Source organism: Aspergillus puulaauensis, chromosome 2 (genome assembly GCF_016861865.1).
Source record: "Aspergillus puulaauensis MK2 DNA, chromosome 2, nearly complete sequence".
NCBI classification, from domain to species: Eukaryota; Fungi; Ascomycota; class Eurotiomycetes; order Eurotiales; family Aspergillaceae; genus Aspergillus; species Aspergillus puulaauensis.
Window position 1 is genome coordinate 3,165,562 of NC_054858.1, and position 21,791 is coordinate 3,187,352.

The 21,791-nt window shown below is 53.4% G+C and overlaps 9 protein-coding genes across 9 annotated transcripts; 5 read left to right on the plus strand and 4 right to left on the minus strand.

Annotated features, from left to right (window-relative positions):
* Window positions 1-1,042: 1,042 nt before the first annotated feature.
* On the plus strand, window positions 1,043-2,478 carry APUU_21288S (uncharacterized protein; the record flags this gene model as incomplete). The annotated part of the gene is made up of 7 exons (XM_041700023.1): window positions 1,043-1,238; window positions 1,291-1,310; window positions 1,356-1,392; window positions 1,436-1,509; window positions 1,566-1,936; window positions 2,005-2,103; window positions 2,160-2,478. 7 exons carry the CDS (start codon window positions 1,043-1,045, stop codon window positions 2,476-2,478), a joined length of 1,116 nt encoding a protein of 371 aa, XP_041553050.1.
* Window positions 2,479-3,488: 1,010 nt separating this feature from the next.
* APUU_21289S (uncharacterized protein) lies at window positions 3,489-5,351 on the plus strand (the record flags this gene model as incomplete). Its single annotated transcript, XM_041700024.1, has 1 exon — window positions 3,489-5,351. The coding sequence occupies one exon, from the start codon at window positions 3,489-3,491 to the stop codon at window positions 5,349-5,351; it is 1,863 nt and encodes a 620-aa protein (XP_041553051.1).
* An 808-nt stretch (window positions 5,352-6,159) lies between these two features.
* On the minus strand, window positions 6,160-7,834 carry APUU_21290A (cytochrome P450; the record flags this gene model as incomplete). The annotated part of the gene is made up of 2 exons (XM_041700025.1): window positions 6,160-6,731; window positions 6,778-7,834. The coding sequence occupies 2 exons, from the start codon at window positions 7,832-7,834 to the stop codon at window positions 6,160-6,162; spliced, it is 1,629 nt and encodes a 542-aa protein (XP_041553052.1).
* Window positions 7,835-9,193: 1,359 nt separating this feature from the next.
* On the plus strand, window positions 9,194-10,872 carry APUU_21291S (CFEM domain-containing protein; the record flags this gene model as incomplete). Its single annotated transcript, XM_041700026.1, has 9 exons — window positions 9,194-9,274; window positions 9,325-9,460; window positions 9,512-9,690; window positions 9,735-9,771; window positions 9,819-9,886; window positions 9,945-10,208; window positions 10,254-10,372; window positions 10,418-10,485; window positions 10,538-10,872. 9 exons carry the CDS (start codon window positions 9,194-9,196, stop codon window positions 10,870-10,872), a joined length of 1,287 nt encoding a protein of 428 aa, XP_041553053.1.
* Window positions 10,873-11,008: 136 nt separating this feature from the next.
* On the minus strand, window positions 11,009-12,154 carry APUU_21292A (isocitrate lyase/PEP mutase family protein; the record flags this gene model as incomplete). The annotated part of the gene is made up of 3 exons (XM_041700027.1): window positions 11,009-11,571; window positions 11,629-11,684; window positions 11,745-12,154. The coding sequence occupies 3 exons, from the start codon at window positions 12,152-12,154 to the stop codon at window positions 11,009-11,011; spliced, it is 1,029 nt and encodes a 342-aa protein (XP_041553054.1).
* Window positions 12,155-12,410: 256 nt separating this feature from the next.
* On the minus strand, window positions 12,411-14,766 carry APUU_21293A (uncharacterized protein; the record flags this gene model as incomplete). Its single annotated transcript, XM_041700028.1, has 3 exons — window positions 12,411-13,222; window positions 13,274-14,136; window positions 14,183-14,766. 3 exons carry the CDS (start codon window positions 14,764-14,766, stop codon window positions 12,411-12,413), a joined length of 2,259 nt encoding a protein of 752 aa, XP_041553055.1.
* Window positions 14,767-14,964: 198 nt separating this feature from the next.
* acoC (aconitase family protein) lies at window positions 14,965-18,396 on the minus strand (the record flags this gene model as incomplete). The annotated part of the gene is made up of 4 exons (XM_041700030.1): window positions 14,965-15,302; window positions 15,350-15,456; window positions 15,522-15,641; window positions 15,689-18,396. The coding sequence occupies 4 exons, from the start codon at window positions 18,394-18,396 to the stop codon at window positions 14,965-14,967; spliced, it is 3,273 nt and encodes a 1,090-aa protein (XP_041553056.1).
* A 457-nt stretch (window positions 18,397-18,853) lies between these two features.
* On the plus strand, window positions 18,854-19,843 carry APUU_21295S (2EXR domain-containing protein; the record flags this gene model as incomplete). The annotated part of the gene is made up of 1 exon (XM_041700031.1): window positions 18,854-19,843. The coding sequence occupies one exon, from the start codon at window positions 18,854-18,856 to the stop codon at window positions 19,841-19,843; it is 990 nt and encodes a 329-aa protein (XP_041553057.1).
* Window positions 19,844-20,023: 180 nt separating this feature from the next.
* On the plus strand, window positions 20,024-21,756 carry APUU_21296S (fungal specific transcription factor domain-containing protein; the record flags this gene model as incomplete). The annotated part of the gene is made up of 3 exons (XM_041700032.1): window positions 20,024-20,354; window positions 20,401-21,293; window positions 21,343-21,756. The coding sequence occupies 3 exons, from the start codon at window positions 20,024-20,026 to the stop codon at window positions 21,754-21,756; spliced, it is 1,638 nt and encodes a 545-aa protein (XP_041553058.1).
* Between the last annotated feature and the right edge of the window lie 35 nt (window positions 21,757-21,791).

The window sequence follows — 21,791 nt, forward strand, 5'->3', positions numbered from 1 at the left end:
CAATCCCACATCCACAAAGAGTACCTTCTTGGTTAATCAACCCAAGCGTGGGAGCTCGGAAAAATGCTTCTGAAAAGCTTGCTGAGACTATCCCACGAGAGCGAATCTGCCACTTGCACCACACCTGCATAAATGGCTTAACCTGTTCTTTGCTCAGGACTGTCCTATCATTTCCTATGATTGGCCTTATTGTGGTAGAGTTGGCAGCACAGCTAAGTCATGTTCTGGAATGTATCGATAAAATGGAACCAGCCTATTCGAATAGTAAATTAATACTGCATAGCAGTAGGTCTACCCTTTTGCAAGGTCTACCCTTTTACAAGGCCTATACTCTCCATATATTCTATACTTGTGTGTCAATCGGCCCTGAGCCAGTAGCAGGCTTAGGAAAGAGCGACCCTCAGTGGACCTTCCCTGTTAAGTCAGATATAGATAGTCCAATACGAGGAAGGAACAATATGCTCACTTGGAAGGAGCGACCTCCTTCTTTTGTCTATCAGGTCCTAACCTAGGAAGGAACAACCACGGCACCTCAATGACAAAGAATAAACACCCCGACTTCTCCATGGTAACGTCTTTTATGGTCCCCGTGCCCGACTGCCAAAGGCATGGCCTCCACGGTAAGCGGGATCTGGACATGAATGACCCTTTGAATCATCGCGGCACCTGGATATCGAATAATAATATCCATGGCAGATTAATCCTTTCCTACATCGTTCATATTTGTGTTCTCTCTGTGCGAGGTCTGGTACGGCCAAGCCATCTAAGCCCTGTCGAGAACAAAGAATGTGGTTTCTTGGGACGCTTATGTCAAAACACTTCCTTAAAGAAAACCAATGTATTAGTAGAAATGAGCCTATTGACCCCCGAATCCGTACGATGGCTTCTTAGTCGCGTCGTACGATGGGTCGTTGTTGTCGTAATCTTGCAATGTAGATATCTGCGGTTTAAGATGCTGCCATACCACCAGTAGTTGTTATCTGAGTATATTCGAATTGAACAATTCACCTGTCTTTACCCTTACCTGAACTTTTGTCTAAACATGGAGGAATTACCGCTTGATCAACAGCCCGCTATGCCGCCGCCGCCGGGCTTGGAGACTAATTTCGTCGATCCTCCTTCGCGACAGCCGGCTATTATAGCAATGTCTGTAGTCTTCGTCTCTCTTATGCTTCTGGTAGTGTCAGTGCGAACATACACACGGACGCGCATCTTGAAGTCGTGGGGTTGGGATGATAGTAAGGCAGCCTGTGCATTGATTATCGAGTTGCTAACTGATTGATCTTCTAGCAACCTGCATTATTGCAGTTGTGAGTAAACAGAAACCTAAAGTGAACTTACTCTAACACGCATAGATCGGCTCGCTTGCAAACCTGGGCAGCTTCATGAAACGTAAGACCTAGCCCTAACTGTATACCCCGACTGACCAAATCAGTCCTCGATCTAGGACTCGGCCTGCACATGTGGGATATCCCAATGTCGGTATTCATGAGCGAGTCCAATGCCCGGGTAAGAGCCAATGATGCAGCCCTCTAAAATATCTACTAACGTGATAATGCTGCCAGTTCCTCGCCGCAGGCATCACATACCCCCGGACCGTGGGCTTTACCAAAATCTCCATCCTCCTGCTGTACAAGCGCCTCTTCCCCATCGCGAAAATGAAAATCGCCATCTGGGTCGGCATCGCCATAATCGGTACTCTCTACGGCGCCTTCATCATCACGTCGGCCGTGAACATCGGGATATGCGTAACGGTCGGGACAGACATCAGCCCGTTCTGCGACTTTGTGCACACGGGGCTCGTGATCTGGCAGGCTGCCACTAATGTGGTTACGGACTTTTATTTGGTGATCCTGCCGATCCCTAGCGTTTTGAAGTTGAAGTTGTCCAGGAAGAAGAAGATCGGGCTGTGTTTGACCTTTGCGAGTGGACTTGGGTGTGTACCCTTCCTTTTTTTTCTTTCTCTTCCTTTCTTTCCCATGGCTAACTTGGAAACTGGTACAGTGCCTGCGCCGCAAGTATCGCCCGTCTGATCATCAGCGTGAAGAACGTATACGGCGGATGGGACGTGATGTGGGTATCCGGAGAACTGGCTCTGTACTCGTAAGTCCCCTTTACACAAGGGCAAGGAAATGAATACTAAGAAGGAATTCGTCTAGAATCGCCGAAGTCAACATCGGCATCATCGTCGCCTGCGTCTTTACCTTCCCCGTCTTCTTCACCCGGCTCGTCGAGTCTAGGGTATGCAGCAAGCTCAAGTCTTCGCTTGGTCTCTCGGGGCAAAATTGCGGTTCTTCCTCTGTTCTGCCTATCCGGGAGCAACATACTATTAGGGCTGTGGGGCCGGGGGTGTCTGAGCCGGGGGATTTGGCGAAGCGGCATATTCTCCGTGAGAGGGGGATTTCGTGGAGTGTGGATTCTGGGCAGTCGACTTTGGTGCCGAGGGGGGAGGATGATGTTAAGGATGGAATGATCTAGTCAAGTTACATTGTATATGCATTAGTTTTGAGTTAGATAGACGGCGTTTATGTTGTCATCCTTGTTAGGGCTTTCCTCCACAGAAGAAATTTGAATGGCATCTACCGTACTGGAACAACTGCCCCATGTGGGAAATCCAGGGCACATCTATACAGTGGACATTGATGGAATAAGCAGGGAATTCACACAAAGCGAGAATCACGTCAGAGTTAGCCTGCAGGAGCCGGTTCTACCACCCTGGCATTCATTCACATGAGCAAGATTCATATTCTGCAATAACCCCACAAATGAGACCATAAGACCGTATCCAGCTGGACATCTTCCTACCCAACCTCTAAGACACAAGCCGAGGTCTACCTAGACTCCCACGCCTGCACAGTTCAAAGATCAAGCAGTGCGGAGACTACAGCGTCCCGTAGCAGATAGTTCTACCGCAGTTTACCCGGCCAGCTACTCAAAGATGGGGCCGTGACTCAATATATAGGCCAGTCGGTGGTGGTCCCACAAACGATGCAAGTTGGAGTAAATCGGCGCTCTCCACATTCGCATCTTGGCCTTCTGGGGAATGCAGGGATTCCCCGGATCGTGATTGCGAGCCTACATATCTGCAGAAACAATCCAAGAGTGTCGAAGATACTACAGCTATAATGATAGTCGAGATAGTGAGACAATGTTTGTTAGGCTAAGGTATAATCTTTGTAATTACTGCGGCTGTTCCGGTCATGGTATGCAGTCTTTGCGCTTCGGGTCCGCCAGACCGCTACAACCAGTGGTTTCTTGGAACCAGTACGCACTGGGCATTTGCCAAGGGCCTACTGTCCCTCTCTTTGTAGTCCCCGCAAAATATGTCAAAGTTGCAGCGGGTTGGCACCGTAACATGTGGACATCCGATGTGGGGGATGAACGGCGGTGATTACTGCACGACTGATTTAAATTGCCGGAATCCGCAGCAGAGATCCTGCTCCAGGCTAGCTTTGTGTCAGAGGAGAATATTTGTGACAAGCCTTACCATGCGGGTGAATTCAACAGTGATAGCCCTAACAGCCCTAGCCTCAGGCTGTCTCGGGCTGGCTATCAAGAACCATGGAGGTGACCTATTGTGGCGCGATGAGAGCCATCCCATCTATAAAGATCGATCACACCCCATCGACGACCGAGTTCAAGACCTCCTGCACCGCATGACAATCGAAGAAAAGGCCGGGCAGCTCTTCCACGCGCGTGTAGCCGAGGGCCCGCTCGACGCCGACGGCGAAGGAAACAGCACAGACACGATGATCGGGAAGAAACACATGACGCACTTTAACCTGGCCAGCGATATCACCAATGCGACTGCGACTGCGGAGTTTGTGAACAGGCTCCAGAAACGGGCGTTGCGGACCAGGCTCGGGATTCCGGTGACGCTGTCCTCGGATCCTAGACATGCGTTTACGGAGAATGTGGGCACGGGGTTTCAGGCTGGTGTGTTTTCGCAGTGGCCCGAGAGTCTGGGACTTGCGGCTTTGAGGGATCCTGAGCTTGTTAGAGAGTTTGCGGAGATTGCAAAGGAGGAATATCTGGCTGTTGGGCTTCGTGCTGCGCTGCATCCGCAGGTTGATATATCTACGGAGCCGCGCTGGGCTAGAATCAGCGGGACCTGGGGCGAGAACAGCACGTTGACCAGCGAGCTGATTACCCAGTATATCAAAGGTTTCCAGGGAAATGAAGGTAAGCTGGGCCACGACTCCGTCAAGACCGTCACGAAGCACTTCCCCGGCGGCGGACCGATGGAGAACGGCGAAGACTCGCACTTTGTATACGGCAAAAACCAGACATACCCTGGCGACAACTTCGACGAGCACTTGATCCCCTTCAAGGCGGCGATTGCAGCCGGCGCAACCGAGATGATGCCGTACTACTCCCGACCCATCGGCACAAACTACGAGGCCATCGGGTTCTCCTTCAACAAGGAAATCGTCACCGACCTCCTCCGCGGCGAGCTGGGATTCGAGGGGATCGTAGTGACAGACTGGGGTCTCGTCACGGACGGCCATATCGGGACTCAATACATGCCCGCGCGCGCCTGGGGCGTTGAAGCCCTCAGCGAGGTCGAGCGCACAGCCAAGATCCTCGACGCAGGCTGCGACCAGTTCGGCGGCGAGGAACGCCCTGAGCTCGTCGTGCAGCTTGTACACGAAGGACTCATTTCCGAAGAGCGTATCGACGTCTCCGTCGCCAGACTGCTGAAGGAGAAATTCATCCTCGGTCTCTTCGATAACCCTTTCGTCGACGCTGCAGGCGCAAATAAGATCGTTGGCAAGGAGCACTTCGTCCAGAGAGGCAGAGACGCGCAGAGACGGTCATACACACTCCTCACAAATAAACAGAATATTCTTCCCCTTGCAGAACCGTCTCGCTCTACGAAATTCTACATCGAGGGCTTTGATCGCGCGTTCCTGACCGAGCGCAATTATACTGTTGTCTCGAACCCCGGCGACGCAGACTTTGCACTCCTGCGGTATAATGCGCCGTACGAACCACGCAATGGCTCCTTCGAGGCGAGCTTCCACGCAGGCTCGCTGGCGTTCAATGCGACAGAGAAGGCGCGCCAGGCTAAGATATTCTCTACGGTGCCGACGATTGTCGATATCGCGCTGGACCGGCCGGCTGTGATTCCCGAGATTGTGGAGCAAGCGCAGGCTGTGCTGGCGAATTATGGGAGCGACAGTGAGGCATTCTTGGATGTGGTCTTTGGCGAGAGCAGCCCTGAGGGAAGGATTCCGTTTGATCTGCCCAGGTCGATGGAGGAGGTTGAAGGGCAGAGCGAGGATGTGCCGTTTGATACGCGGAATCCGGTGTTTAGGTATGGGCATGGATTGAGTTATGGAAGACTTTGACACTCCCTGTGCCTATAATGCAGAGTAATCAGTTAGCAATTTATTCAAACATTGTGTTTACTGCTTGTACTCTTACTCCTTGGATGTCGATACATTCCACTGCAGCCAGTAAACCTACGACAGACCGGTACGCATTCAGGAAAACGATCGCTCATGGATTAACGCTTCTTCCATGTCATATATACATGAAACAGGCAAGCTCATCTTCCCCATTTTTGGAGACCATTGAGCCCTATCAGACATGGTAACAACCCGACATAAGCCAACGGCTTCAGCCCAACACATTCCCTAAAACGGAAAGACCCAAGCTAGGAAGGATATTCGCGTTGAAATGTCTTTTAATAGAGGCATTTATCGGGGCTGGCTGTTCAAACTTCAGTGACACGACCGGAAATTACAGCCCCAAAAGGACCCATAGGGCCATAAGCCACAGCCCGGCTTCAAGTTCCGAGTTCCAAGTTCAGGTTCCCACGCCTCGCTTAATGAAAATAAAGTAATTTCAGGCTTGCATCCTTATTCTGTCCCGCCGTTGGATCGTTGTGGAGATGGATCTCGGTCGTTACCCTACTTGGGATGCTCCGCTGGACGGTTAGCAGTACATACTGATTACTACGTCGCAATATATCTGGATTGCCATTCAGCTATTGAGTTTCAATACAGGCAATCCAGGTATAATTGAGCTTCAATACAAAGTACGGCCGTTATCGCTTCCATCGGTGGACTGGTTGTTGGAGACGTGGTATAAAGCAGCCACCCAGCATCACCAGGTTAATTACTATTGAGCACACATTACTACACACAAGAAATATTATGTCCCAACCTTGGCCGCCTCCAAAATCGCCGAGTGATCCAGCTCATGCGTGGTGCCCGCCTGGAGTATGGCATCTCTCACCCACTCCCCCCTCGGCCTCATCACAGACCTAAACGGCTTGGGCAGGGTCACAAAGCCCTCAGTACAGTCCATATCATGCACATTGTGTCTTGCCCCGGAAGCTTCATCAACAACCCCAGCCTCGACATCAAACGACCACAGCATGCGCGCCATCTGGATGAAGAGCTGGTTGCGCGCGATGAGCCGGCCCGTACAGATTCTGCGTCCGAATCCGAAACCAATATGTGGTAGATCTTTGAGCGCTGTTGTGTTGAAGCCGCAGACGTCGATGTGCTCTTTGTCGGTGGGCGAGGGCTCCGCGAGCCAGCGATCCGGGATGAAGTCGTCGACGTCTTCGCCGAAGACTTCCTCGTCGCGAGTAATGGCGAAGGCATTGGGGAGGACGGTCGAGTTGGCTGGAATGTGGTAGCCCATGTATTCGTCTTCGACTTTGGTGGCGTGGGGTACGCCCTGTACGACGACGGGGCGCCAGCGGAGGGTTTCGCTCGCTGTTCTGTTAGTGATATCATGCTGTATAAGAAAGTGTCTACTTACCAATAGCGTCTATATAGGCCAGCCTAGGCCGGTCCTCGAAGCTAGGCAGACGACCTTTACCAACGACCTCATCCAGCAGCTGCTGCGCTTTCTTCACCCAGCGCGAGCCCGATGTAATCCAAGCAACAATGAACCAGTCCAGGGCAACAGTCGACGTATCAAGCCCAGCATCAGCCAGAATCCCCAGATCAAAAGCGAGCTCTACCTCGGGCATATCCGCCGCCTCAGGCGAGTCCTTCATATGCTTCGTAAAGTTCCACTTGCCATTCTTCAGCCCCTTCTTCAAGTTCCCCACATGCAGCTGTCTCTCCAGCTCAAACAGATCCTCAGCCTCCCTCTTCCACGGCGCCAGGAATCGAGGCAGGTAATTCAGCGACGGGAACGAGTCGACGATATACGCGCCGACCTGCCCTGTCCGCGCAAACTCAGCCTGCACGCGCTTCCCGTCCATAAGCTCCTTCTCGTACCCCGTCTGCAGCCGGTAGCCATAGTTCAGGCAGTAGATGGTGCTGGCCATCGCGCGCTCGAAGTGGTGGTGGAAGTCGACGCCCTTTTCGCCGTACTTGTCCCACTCGCCCAGCACGTCCCACAGCAGCTGCTGGGACTCGAGGTCCTGCAGCGGGCGGTAGTTGCTCGCAGCACGCAGGGTGAGCAGCGGGGCTTCCATCTTCTGATGCAGCCGGTACTGGTCGTTGTACTGGCGCAGCAGCATGTGCATGCCCCTAGTGACGAGCTCGCCGGCCATGACCATGCGCGGGCGGTCCGAGTATCGCGCGCTGCGCCGGTTGAGGAGGTCGTGGGCGGCCTTGTATGTGGATAGGATGACGAGGGGCTGCCCGCCCATGCTGAGGTGCATGACGGGGCCATATTTCTTGCTCCAGTGGTACAGCTCCAGCCACTGCAGGCTCTTGGGGAGCTGGTGGATGTTTCCGATGAGGGGGGCGGGCTTGGGACCTGGGGGCAGGGGGAGGGAGGGCTGTTTGAGCAGGGAGAGCACCAGGCGGGCAATCACGAAGGCGCTGAGGGCTCCGAGAAGATACGTCGCAAGACCGGCCATTTTGCAGCTGAGGATGGCTGCAATTGGATTGCATGGAGGACAGCGACAAGCAGGGGGAGCTGGCCAGAGCTGGCCAATTTAAGTACGCAGCTGCTGAGGACGAACGGTGGATGGTCCCATGCAGCAGAGGCCAATGACTGCGTACGACTATTTAATCCGGATGTTCATTGGGCTCATTGGGATCGCTGCAGACTCTGGGCTTGTGCAGTGGAGAACGAGTCTTTGGGACAGGAAGCCCCGTCCGCTATCGAGGAGACGAGTAGAGACTCTTGCCTAACGCGTGAAGGGGAGCAACTGCATTACCAATACCAATAACAGTGATTCGACCTGCGCACGGAGCATTTGGGGCTGTCTTGCTGTCTCCCAGTCCCCGGCAGGCTAATGTATACTAATGTGAGCCAGTGGGGCCACGGCTGGCGGAGGAATAATCCAGATTGCTTTTGTTGGAGACGAAACTGAAAGATACGACGGGGTCTGAGCCCGGAATTCAGTGAGCGGATCGGTTCTCAGTCTTCTGACGAGTCTTATTCGCGTATCGCTGGACCTCCTGTTGGGTTTGTTAGCTCGCGATGCCTTGCTTGTCACGATCCTGGAGGATTTCGAGCCCACCTGTCAATTTGTTTTTCGGGGATTTAATTGGCTGCCTCATCTGACAGCAGACTTGGTACTTTTGATAATGGCTTACTTAATTAGTGATACGCTGTTGCTTACTAGTTAGTTAAGTACACTACTGCTAACGGTTATGGCCCCTGTGAGATCCTTCGCCAGATAGACCCACGTCTAGTGCCCAAGCTATGAATTATGAAACCGTTGGGAATGACAAGCTCGACTAACAGGGGCGTTCCGCTTCCCTGGGAAAACTTCTGCACCGGAGTGCACATGCACTGGCAAGTAAGTGGCAACTTAGGGTTTGGGATGAGACGAGTAAGAGTCAATGCATCAACGTGCAACCTATCAACACTGCCAATGACCATATCATAATATTAAATACACAGCACCCTATTTACCTCTGCACAGGTCACCTTTGCACCATTGCTTCATGTCTTGGAGTAACGGTCCGTGCGGGGTCATATCATACGCGAGCCAGGATTCCGGTTTGACCCATACAATTACCACAATAGGAGATCCAAAAGTGAAAAAGGTACAAAGTAAAGAAAAATTGAAAAGATCTGCACCGGCTGTCAGTCCCGTCGAGGCGTTACTGACCAAGGCGTCTGCGGCCTGGCCCCTGTCAGGCTGTCAGTGAGGAGATATCCGGTCTGCGTACATATAGCCAAGGTGCCAGGCCCAAGGGACTGGTTCCGGTCTGTTCTCTCTGTGCCTTCATGCAGAGAATTCATCAGTCCTAGCCAGGATACAATGCGGTTAGCAAAATGGTCTGCATTTGCCCTGGCGGCATTTGCTGCTGCCGTCGGGGCACAGACGACGCCGGACTGTGCGGTATGGAACTTTCCAATACTAACATTACTACGCATCTAACATGAATCCAGGCCGACTGTCTTGCAAAGGGACTCAAGGATTCGACATGCACGGCGACAGACTCTGACTGCATATGTGCCGACGCGGTGTTGATGGAGAATGTCCAGGCCTGTTCAATGGTGGCTTGCACCGTTGTCGAAGGGCTGCGTACGTTAATTCCTACCATTACTATACTAACCACGGGCTGACAGACTGCAGAGGCTACGAATGCCACGGCTACGCTCTGCCACTGGCCCGTCCATGACAAGAGTCTCGTCGCCCCTATCGCTACAGCTGTTACCGGGGCCATGGCCCTGGCGTTTGTTATCCTCCGAGTGAAGGACTGCATCTCGAAGAATGAATACAAGTGGGCTGATCTGTGTGCGGTTCTTGCATTTGTGAGTGCTCAACACATGTCTTAATAGCACGACTAACCGAACAGATCTTTTCCCTGCCCATGGACATTTTTGAATTCTTCAGTGCGTTATTCAAACAACCTTGACATTGAGATGTACTAACAGACCAGTGATGGGATCTGGCATGGGAAAGGATGTTTGGACGTTGACTCCGACCCAGATCACCAACACGGCCAAGGTGAGCCCTCGATGAAAAAGAACTTGAATAAAGAGCAGACAGGACTGATGCATTGCAGTATACCTGGGTTACCCAGGTCTGGTACATCCCAGCAATCATCCTAACCAAAGTGGCCATCGTGTGCTTCTTCATGCAGATCTTCCCAGGCCCCCGATTCCGACTTCTATGCCAGGGAACCATCGTCCACTGCTTTCTGTTCATGATATCGACATTCATCACGGAGATACTGTCCTGTATTCCGGTGGAGGACGTCTGGTCAAGCTGGAAAGGCGAGTCTACTGCAATATGTTACGACAATAGCGCCTTCTGGTGGGCTCATTCGGTAGGCCTATCCTATATATACCGATGCATCTTGCTAACCCGCCAGGCTATCAACATCGCCACGGATCTATGGGTCCTCGGGCTTCCAATTCCAATGCTCTGGGGTCTCCAGCTCAAGCTGAAGAAGAAGATCTATCTGGTTGTCATGTTCAGTGTCGGTATCGTGTACGTATGCCCGTCCAGCCTTTCTATATCTGCTGACACTTCTAGTATCACCGTCATCAGCATCGTCCGATTCTCAGGACTGCTGAAGTACTCCACGACAACAAACATCACCTGTGAGCCACTCCCCCATCCTACCTCCTCCCACCCCAGCTAACTGAATACCAGACAACAACGTCATGGTAGCGACATACAGCGTCATCGAGTGCAACGTGTCCATAATGTGCTGCTGCATGCCCGCCCTCCTGTCCACCCTCCGCCGCGGCTTTCCCACAATCTTCGGCAGCACCAACCGCTCTCTCAACTACAACAACACCCCGTTCTCTGGTAGCAACGGCATCCAGAAGTCGGTCACGCATAAGGTCACGTATATGCCGCGCGACGGGACCTCGGATGACGTGGTTGAGCTGGTGGATCGGAATGGCCACCGCGAGACGGAGACGGAGACTGAGACTCGTGTTGAGGGGAACTATGGCAGTGATGAGCGAAGGAGCAAGTGGTAGATGATCTATCTACACTTATTCAGGTGTAAAACAATGTATTTCCTATTTCTTGACACCACTTTCGGTTTGTATACTAAGTTTTGTATGTAACTAATTCTCAAAGATAAGAATAATCCATTGTTCCTTAGCCCTACCATCACCTATGTGTATGGCCCTCCCACTGATACCCCCTACTCCCCGTCGTCGAGCCCTCAAACTGATATCTCTCCTCAACCTCATAATATCTGTTAAAACCAACCCCTTCACAGACCTCCTCATACCCCAGCACAACCGGCGGCCCTCCCACCAAAAAGCTCTCCTTAATCCCCTCCAATGCCTCCCTCACACTCCTCAACTTCGCCGCAACAAGCGTCCACGGATACGCAACAGCACTGTACCCAATCTCGCCCAGCTCCTTAGCCGAAACATTCTCCGTCTTGCCGCCCTCAATTATATTCCCCAAGACAGGGAAATCTAAATCAGCCCTTAGCCTGGCCATGGTCTCCTTATCAGGAAGTGCCTCGACAAAGACACAGTCAACGCCGATCGCTATAGCTTCGCGGGCCCGCGTCACTGCCTCGTCGTATCCGTGGATAAAGGAGTCTGTGCGTGCTAGGATCCAGATATCCAATCCTTCGTTCCGGGCGTCGACCGCTGCCCGCCACCGTGCGTAGGCTTCGGACCGGCTTACCACGGATTTACCTTTTGTGTGGCCGCAGCCTGCGTATTGTTAGACTGCTCTGCCGTGCATGGTTATGGAGGGATGGAGAGACGAACGTTTAGGCCAGGTTTGGTCTTCAATCATGACCCCAGCTGCGCCTGCATGCGCGAACCTAAGACAGCGTTAACCATAACCATACTACCAAAATCAAAACATGTTAGGGTAGACACACCCCTGCACAGTCCTCCTAACATTCATCGGCCCCCCATACCCCGTATCCCCATCAACGAGGACAGGAACATCCACAACCCGCACAACCTCCTGGACCTTCGCCGCGACTTCCGGGAAGGCAATGTACCCTGTATCAGGCAGGGCAAGCGAGCTCGCCATTGCGTACCCGGCCAGAAACACGAGCGGGAAGCCGGCGTCTTCGCACAGCTTCGAGGTCAGGGCGTCGTAGCTGCAGACGTGTGCGAGGATCTTGGTTGGGGAGCTGTGCGCGTCTAGGATCATGCTGCGCAGGCGGGAGGCTTGTATGCTGGGGAGGCGGCCTCGGGTGTTTGGGAGGGAGAGGGATGTGTTTGGGGATAGAGGGGGGAAGGAGAAGGGGTAGGGGGTTCGGTTGACGATTGACTTGGACATGGTAATGAGTTTGGATGGTGGCTTTGCTTCGTTAGATTGTAGTATAGTATTCAGATGGGGTGGACACTGAACGCCTTTATATGTTTACTCTGTCAAATGAATAGACCTAGAGACAACAACTCCGACTTCGGAGTCCACTATCGAAAGAGATATCCTGGTTGCGTCGTTACCGATATAGCGAGTTCGGGTACAAGCGGCATCTACAGCAGCACCCAAAACCCTGGCTTGGCTTCCCATATCTCATTATTTGTAGTGTCTAACTCGGTATATCTACATCATCAACAAGCGGCAAATTCCACAGGAAATCCAGAGAATCCAACTCCAGCCCCAGAGAAACACCCTCCCCGTGTCCCCCACTATTGCTGGAAAACGGCGCGATATTAGGATCGAATGGACGTGCCCACCAGTCTTCACCGGAGATCTGATCCAGGCCTGCATACTGCTGCGTCCAGTTAATCGGGTTTCCGGTATCCGCCGCAGTTGAAAGCCCAAGCGAGTCATCCTGCTGGTTTTGATTTACAGAAAAGGGCGTAGGTTGATACGCAGTAAATGATGCAGCAGTCCCAGAGTTGGCCACTGCAGAGCCATTACCAGGAAGAACGAAATTGGCGCGAAACCGCGAGACATGCTTCTCCAGTAATGTAGCATATCTCAGGGAGAAGTCCATATCATCGGTGCCGGAGGACCGCAGGGCCACTATACATCGATCCAACGTATCCAGCGATATTCGCAGGTCCGCATGTCGCGCACCCAGACTGGTGGCTTTTAAAAGGAATATGGATGAGGAGGTTATGCAGACCAGTGTCTGAAGGGGGGCGTAGCGCAGTCGGCCCTCTGATGCCATTGATGTGGCTATCTCGAGCACGCTGCGGCTGCTGCTTACGAGGTCTTGGATAAACGTATAGTCTTGAGGGAGGATACATGATTCCACGTCTAGTGAGTCGTTCAGCTGGGTTGACGATCGGGCGACGGCTCGCTCGACGACGGCTTGGATTGAGAGCGCATGGGTGCACGCCTTGAGGTAGTAGAATTCAATGAGGATTACGGAGCTCAGGGCGAAAGGCAGATCTACATATATCAGTATAAAGTATATAAATAATAACGAGGAGGGTGTAGTACCGGATGCATTGAACTGCTCGTGCCATCTGTCCAGCGACGGGGAAAAGTGCTGCAGCAAGATCACATACTGGCCAGAGCTAAGCTGCTGCTTGGTATAAGGCATGGACTGGAAGAACATCGCCGACGCAGTCTTCATCAGCCGCGTCAAGTCCGACCAAAGCTTCATGCAGGCAGACCACTGGGGGTCGATGCTGGATTCCGGTGCTGCTTGCGCAACCTGCATGTTCTCTGGGAGCAGCGAAGAACAGCCCATCTTGACAGCCATCTGAGTCACATACACGTACAGCAGTCTAGCAGCGCGATTACACCGCGCACTTAGCTTGGGGTCGCTTGAGCCTGCGCCGTCAAATATCCCCAGCTCGTAAGCGAGACTGGTCGCCGCCCCGAGAAGCATCCAGGACATGCGCTCGGAGCGACGGGCAGGCTCGAAGACATCCTCGCGCCACCGAATTAACGGTACGTCTCCGTTCGTGTGTAGTCGATTGCGCCGGTCGTATGCAGGGGAAATAAGCTCGCCGTCCCACCCTTCTGTGTCCGGTGGGAAGTGGACGGAGCGAGGATGCCAGTCGGATATCAGAATGAGGCTCTCAATTGAACCGACAATGCGCGTCTTTGCAGTAGAGTGCTTTTCCTGGCCGAACATTACGCGCCGGATTAGGAGCTCGCAGTACTGCCATAATCGCTGGTGGATGAAGTGGCTGCGAGATACACCCCCGGCACCGGGCAGGATGAAATATCGAGAGGAGATAGTGAGCAGTGTGCAGCACAACATGGGCTCTTCGATGACCAGACGTACATGGTTATCATGGTCTCGATAGTCATCTGTTAAGACAGGGGATAGCGGCGCCAAACACCGATATAACCTACACTATTAGATAACGTACCATAATTAGTTAGTGGACAACATACAAGTCAAGATAGGTAACTGCCTCCTGGGCAGTGAACCAGCCCTGCCGAACAAAGCGACATTTGTCCCAAAGATCCAGTACTTCCTCACTTGGCTGGGACAGCGCAGACACGGCGACCTGACCACTCTCCGATACGAGGTTTGTGGCTGAACCCGGCTGTGCTGAAGGGAGCCCTCCCTGGTCTCCCCCCGGTACCTGAGCAGCATCAAAAAGTACATTCAACGCATCCCTCGGGCGTGTAAAGATCGTCGACATGACCGGGTCTGTCAAGGGCGACTCGTCGGAGCCATCTTGGGCCTGCAGGTTCTCCGCCGCCGAATCGCCACGGCTAGGCTCGGACTGCACAGCGTCCTCTCGCGGAGTCGAAGACGTATTATTCGATACTGACCCGCTCTGTCTCGTCCATTTCGGTGCCTCGCGACGCTTCCCTGTGCGCTCTTGCTTCTGGAACAGGCACTCGCGGTGCTCGCGTCGGCATTTGGCGCATGGTGGCTCCGATCCTAACACGCAGCGGACTTTACGGGCGCGACAGCTTAGACAGGCAACGTAGCCCCGTCGGTAGGAGGTGCTGTGTGCAGGAGGCATATCGGGGTGCTGGTGAGTGCAGGAGGAAGTCTGGGGAAGACGCGGATATAAACGGCAGCGGGACCGGCTTGTAATTGCTGGATTCTGATTCGTTGATCTAATCTTGTTGCAGTACTTGCTATTATAATATCAAGGGTTCCTTGTGGTACATTTCGCATCTACATGGCAAGATAGGGATCATAACTGTTCAGATTCAATCTACCAACTAGTACTGCCCTCTTTATTTTCACCATTAGTATATGCTTCCTTCTTGACGCCATTAACATTTCCTGCCTTTCTTCCTCCCTTCGGCCTCGTCAGCTGTCGAAACACTGCGTTTCCAAACTCTGTATACAGCGGCATCACACCCCCGGCGTCCAGCAATGCCTCCTCGATCTCCGACTGCTCGTAGTAAAAGACCTTGTCAAGCCCTTCAATCCGGATAGCCTTGCTGTCCTTGTCGATGCTGACCACCGAGTCTTCGTGTACATTGGAATAGAAGTCCGCGTCTTGGAGCTTAACGCTGAACAAGCCCATGTTCAATTGGTTTCGTTCGTCTACTTCATTAGCAGCGCTCGCAGTAATACTAGAGACATAGACATACAGATAAACGCAAATCCCTTTGCAATGACAGCCTGGATATTCGATCCCAGCAGCGCCCTCACGGCGTCCTCTCGCGACGACCCGCTGCCGAATCCGTGCTCGGCGACGCTGTATAGTCAGTATAATTCTTCTACTGAGAAAGGAGGACTCATCTTGAGAAAGGGGAAGTATACATGATTTGGGACCCATTGGCAGCTTTGTCCCTGAATTCAGGACGGAAGTACTGGAAGCAGTGACTCCCAAGGTCCGCATTATCGACACCAGGCATGAACTCTGCCGGAATTATAGCATCCCTGTCTTGTTAGTGTCTCATCGTGCCGGCTTCGATATCTTGACATACGTATCAACGTTCTCTGCAAACCGCTGCACCCTCGACCGAACTATCCTCGACTTCTGCACTGTATCCCCTTTAATCCCATCCAACATACTCGACACTGCCCCAGCGTAATCTCCAATTTCTGGCTCTGGCTCATGAATCTCCGGTGTGATTCTGACCGAACTTGAAGCCTTCCAGGTACTAACAAGTCTCGCAAATCTCTTCCTATCCAGCCGATCCAAAAGGCACCTTGGATCTGTAACCTGCATATCAAAGCTCGACGCCGCAACAGCTGCCGCACAGGTAATATTCCCAAAACTGCCCTTCCCCATGCGGTTCCGGAAATTGCGGTTCTGGGACGAGAGCCAGACTTCGCCCTCACCTGCCACGTCGACGTCGTTGATCCCAACGCAGTATGAACATCCCGGCGCCCCAACCTCGAATCTGGCCTGTCGGTAGATATCGAGAAGGCCGTGGCGGTCCAGGTTCTTGATAATCGTAAGACTGCCTGGTGTGATGCGGCGTTTTCCGTGAGGTACTGGGGTCATTCCGCTGCGGAGACCGGCTTCAAGGACGAGGGCGCCGACGATAAGGTCTTCTTCTGTAGTTGTGCAGGCTCCGATGAAGCATCCGTCCAGCTTCATTCCTTTTTTCTCGGCCACCGGCACGATATGATCCGGGTTCGGATACAGCGCCATTGTGAGTCCAACTTGCGAGAGGTCGATCGTCCTCTCCTCTGCGTATCTCGCCCCGGCGTCTGCACGGAAGTATAGCCCTCCCTCGCGATGCTGAGGGTGTGGCCGACGAGCAATCCAATCTGCAGTGACTTCATCCGCCTCGAAACAGGCTCCCATGCCGCCGAATTCAGTGTTCATATTGGCGATTGCAAACCGTGCATCCATGGACAGCTCCTTCAGCCCGGGCCCGCCGTACTCAACAGCTCGCTGGAAGGCGATGGTATTGCGCTTGAATAGTCCCAGGATATGTAGGATGACGTCCTTCCCTCCTACGCCGAATGGTAGGCTACCAATGAAATTGATACGACAGACTTCCGGGACTCTGAACCACGTTTCGCCGGTTACCATGGGCATGACTACATCTGCAGCGCCGAATCCAACGGCGAAGGACCCCATACTCCCTGCCGAGCAGGTATGCGAGTCACTGCCCACGACAATGCGTCCCGGCTGGGCCCGGTCGCGTGTGAAATCCGTGTGCATGATGCTGGTATTCGCGGGCAGGAAATCGACTATCTTGGCCTCGTGTCGGAAGCGCTCGGCCTTGCTGATGAGTCCCTGCTGGCGAGGCTGGTGGTTTGTCCGCGGGTCGACGGTGTGGTCCACGGCTAGCCATAGTCTGTCGTTGCGGTAGGGTCGTGGTCTGCCCATCTGGTCGTATGTCTTCTCCATCCCGGCCCAGAGCAGCTCGGAGGTGATGGTCCAGTCCACCTTGACGCAGATCATCTCGCTTGGACGTACGTCTGGTCGTGATAGTCCGACTCCGGCGTGGGCCATGATCTTCTCTATGATACCCATCGGGCGACGGTCTGTTAGAGATGGAGCTGGGCTGGCTGGGTGCTTTGCCCTGCCTGCTGCGAGGTCTGCGGAGTTTGCAGCTTCCAGGTATAGCTCCAGATTCGATATGAGCTTTTCCATGAACTGGTCTGGTGTTGCTGAGCCGCCCAAGTCTGTCGTCAGCATATCGGACCCGATCAGCTCTATAGGATCGAGCGTCTGCCTGATCGCCTTGGACAGTGCATCCGCCTCAGCAGCAAGCCCTAAACCCATCTCCAGCATAAGATAGACAGCCAGCACAATTCCCAGCGGATTCCTCAGCTCAGTCCTCATCTTCAAGTCCAACGGCTCGAATATCCCCGGCCCAATCTTCCCCTTCCCAGGCAAACCCGACACAGCCGCAGACGCAAGCACATCCCCAGACCCAACAATCCCCCCAGCCTGATCCGACAAGATATCCCCAAACAGATTCTCCGTAAGAACAACCCCGTTCAACTCCATCGGCCTAGACGCAAGCACCGCAGCCGCGTTATCAACAAGAACATGATCCAGCGGTACACTCGGAAACTCCACCGCAAACACCTCGCTCACAACACTCCTCCACAACCTCCCCGTCGCCATCACATTCGCCTTGTCCACCGAATGAACCGCCTTGGGAGGGTTAAACTGCAGCGCATACCGCCCCGCCAGCCGCGCAAGCCGCTCGATATCACCGCGCGAGTACTCCGTCGTGTCATATGCCTGCCCTTTTCCTTCAGCACCCTCTTGCCGTGCCCCATAGTACACACCACCCGTAAGATCCCGAAAGAAGGTAATATCCAAATCCCTCACAGCCTCGGGCTTATAAATATAAGACCTTGCCTCTGCCAGCGCCGAACTCGGGAACCGCACAGGGCGGATATTCGCATACACTCCCAATTCCTGTCGGAGTTTCAACAGGCCTTTCTCCGGCTCGAGACCGTAGGTGGGGTCATTGCATGCGCAGAGCAGGACTGCGTCTGCGGTTTTTGATGCGGAGAGGGTTGCTGCTGGTATGGCGCTGCTGTGGCCAGCTGCTAAGGCGGCGCCGCCGAAGGGGTGTAGACGTGTTTGGAAGGAGAGGCTTGTCCGGGTCTTTTGGATTGCGGTTAGGAGGTTATCTGCGTATGTAGCGAGCTGGGGTCCGAGACCGTCGCCTGGGAGGATGGCGATGGTTAGTGGTTTTGGGGCTGGGAGGGACATGGTGAAGTTTGGTAAGGGGATTTGGTGCAGAGAGGGGCTATGAGGGTTGGTTATGAATATGAGTATCTGTTGATTTCCGACATCGGCATGTTATTTTTGTTTCTTTTCTTGTGTTTCTGGATTGTGAGTCTGGTTTGTTCTGATATTGAGCTGTTCGGCCCGTCCCTATCCGCGTCTGTCCGGCGCATAACTGCCTATTGCCTCCATTGCCTGGTTGGTAGGCCAATTAAACTTATTATTAATTACAATAGGGGGTGCATTGGTTATTCCTTAGGTATTATGTCAAGTCAACTCTCTCCATGTTCAACTCATAGCAAATGTATTTGTGTCAAATATACATGAACTATATTTTATACAAGCTTATGCTGCTTAGTTAAGATGATCGCCCCCAACACTCACAACTCTCCCCTCATCCCACTATCAAACACACAATATACATCTTCATAATTCAGAGAATATGACCACAGACAGACACTTCCACCTCTTCCCCTCTCTCCCCCCGGAACTCCAAGACCACATCTGGAGCCTAGCCGTGCGCCCCCTCCCAGGCCCCAACCACATCCACACTTTCTACCTGGCAGACCACTACGTCAACAAAGCCACCGTCAGCAACAAATACCAAGCCGACTTTCTCCACTTCAACCCCGGCAGACACGGATGGACCCTCGGCGTTCCCCGCGAAGCCAACCGCTCCGCCTACCGCCTCGACAGCGGGCTCTGGCGCGCCTGTCGCCAAAGCCGAAAGGCGCTGATGAACTACTTCGGGAGTAATAAATACTGGGCCGCAGAATTAGACGAGTTCCAGCCCTCCCCATCAGCAGAAATAGACATCTGCGACGAGAAGGAGAGCGAAAGCGGCAAACCAGCCTCAAGTATCTCGCATACAGGCGTGTATATCGACACCAACAACGAAAAGCAATACATCACCATCCGCCCAAAGACGGATCTCGTGCACATCCTCGACCCCGTCGGCCACTACTGGTTCCATCAGTACGCGGGCGACTATGTGCCGCTCTTTGATGCGCCCGCGCGCGGGTGGGGATCCGGGCAGGGCGGGCCTGGGTTTGTAGGGCAGAATGTTGCGGTGGATTTTGACCCAGACTGGGCCGAGGGGATTTCGGGGGCGTTGGCTGATATGCTGGATGTGTTGTATACGGATGCGGTAAGGACGGTGTGGTTTGTTGATTATCGGTTGGAGAGGCGGGATATACAGGATGGGAGGGGTGTAGGGTCTACTCATAATACTGATGCTGGATCGGAAGGAATGGTGTTTTATGGGTGGGGGTATAGGCTTGTAGAGGTGAAGAGGGAGCAGCTGGGGTTGTGGCTGGAGCCTGGCAGCAAGACGGCGTTTGACCTTTTTGACCGGTTTGAGAGGGATACGAATGGGCGGCTGGAGGTTGATGATCCAGACCGACTGGGAGTGTTGGCTGTGGAGTCTATATAGTCTGTATAGATCAATATCTGTATCAAATAATATCTGTATATAGATAGGAACCGGGTATCACCGGAACCGGCCCGGTGCACCGAAAACCGATCGGGAAGCGATTGCTGTCCGGGGTAATTACCCACAATCAATCAATATCAAATCAAATCATCCTTCTTCATCTCACGTCCAACTCCCCAGATGGCCTCCAACGCCCACCAGGTCTTCCTGCAGGCCTACGACATCTTCTTCCGCCATTACCACAACAAGCCCTACACGCTCTTCAACCCCGACCTGTTCCGCCGCAAGATCGACCAGCGCCAGGTCCCTCAATACCTGCAGTTCGCCTTCATCGCGACCGCCGTGCGCTTCTCCTCGCAGCTGCAATGGAAGCAGCGCAAGCAGGAGACGATCGACGGGTACGCCCAGTGCTCGTGGGAGATGATCATGTCGTCGCCGGACGGGCTAGGTGATGGCTCTGATGTCTCTGTTATTCAGGCGTTGGCGCTGCTGGCCATTATCGATGCGACTGGTATGTCTATTTTCAACTAAAGCTAGGCCAAATATTAACTGCACAGCCGGTCGACGACGCGCCGCCTGGGTGAAGATTGGCATGGCCGTGCGCATCAGCCAGGACCTGCAGATGATGCTGGAGCCAGACGAGAGTCTCCCTGCTGCAGAGCGAGAAGAACGACGCGGTATATTCTGGTCACTGTTCCTCGTCGACCGGTTCATCTGCTGCTCGTTTCGACGTCCGCCGGCCATTAAAGTCGCTGACTGCCGGCTGAAGCTCCCCGTCGACACACCCATTCAAGACGCCCAGTCGTCGCTCACGATAGTAGAGCTGCTCGACGAGAAGATGCGCTCAACACCAGGCAAAGTCGTCGGGCTGTCTGGACTCAGCGTCGGGCTCGCAGCACTGCTCGGCCGCACAATTGACTACATGATGAACAGCGAAGCAACCACCGTCGAGCCATGGCAACACCACTCCGACCACAGCAGCATCTACACCAGTCTCGAATCGCTGAAACAAATGGCCGACACATACGCTCCATCCAAAGAGCAAGGTCAGAGTATCCAGCTCCCTCACACAGACCGCACATCGCACTTCGTCCTCTCTCTAACCCTCTACCACCTCACCCACTGCATCCTCAGCCACCCATTCTTGCTCGGCATGAAACGAAAGGCATACAAAGACGAACCCACCCCAACGCCCTGGTTCGAAGCGCAGCACGCCTCGTGCTGGGGCCACGCTCAGGCCCTGACGACGCTGGTCGTCGACGCGAAGGCCGCTGGATATATGCTTGCGCCGTCGTTCTATAGCTACTGCGTGCTTGTCGCAGGGACAGTCCATGCGATCCTCCTCCACGGCGAAGATAAACCGGCCAGTGAGCGCGCGGCAAACTATATCCGCGCGTCGCTGGATTACTTTTCTGAGATCGAGGAGATGTGGCATAATTCTTTTATCATGGTACCCTACCTCTCACTACTTATGCCTTGGATAGATACTGATGTTACAGGCTGACGCCCTCCGCTTCTTCACAAACCGCTGCGTCCGATACAGCGCGATTCTCCTCGGACCGGCAGATCGGTTCGCCCAGCTCACAGAGACGGATATCACCGTCCTCCGCGCGGTGCTGGACTACTGGACCATGATGGACCCGCGCAATCCGGTTTCGGAGCTCAGTGTGTTGAATATCGACTGTTTTTCTCGGGAGACGCAAAGTAAGAGAGAGAATGCGCCTTTGACTCCGGACGATACGACGGAAGGTTCGGAGACGTCGAAAGAGAATAGTTGTAATGATACTGTAGACCCGACCCGGGTTCTGCGTGAGTTTCCACTGTCGATTTCGTCGCCTTTAGCTGAAACGGAGGATGGAGGTGGGATGGAGTTTTCGAGATGGGATTGGGATAATGAGTTGGATTTGGCTTGATGTTATATAAAGATATACAGAGCACTAGAACTAGA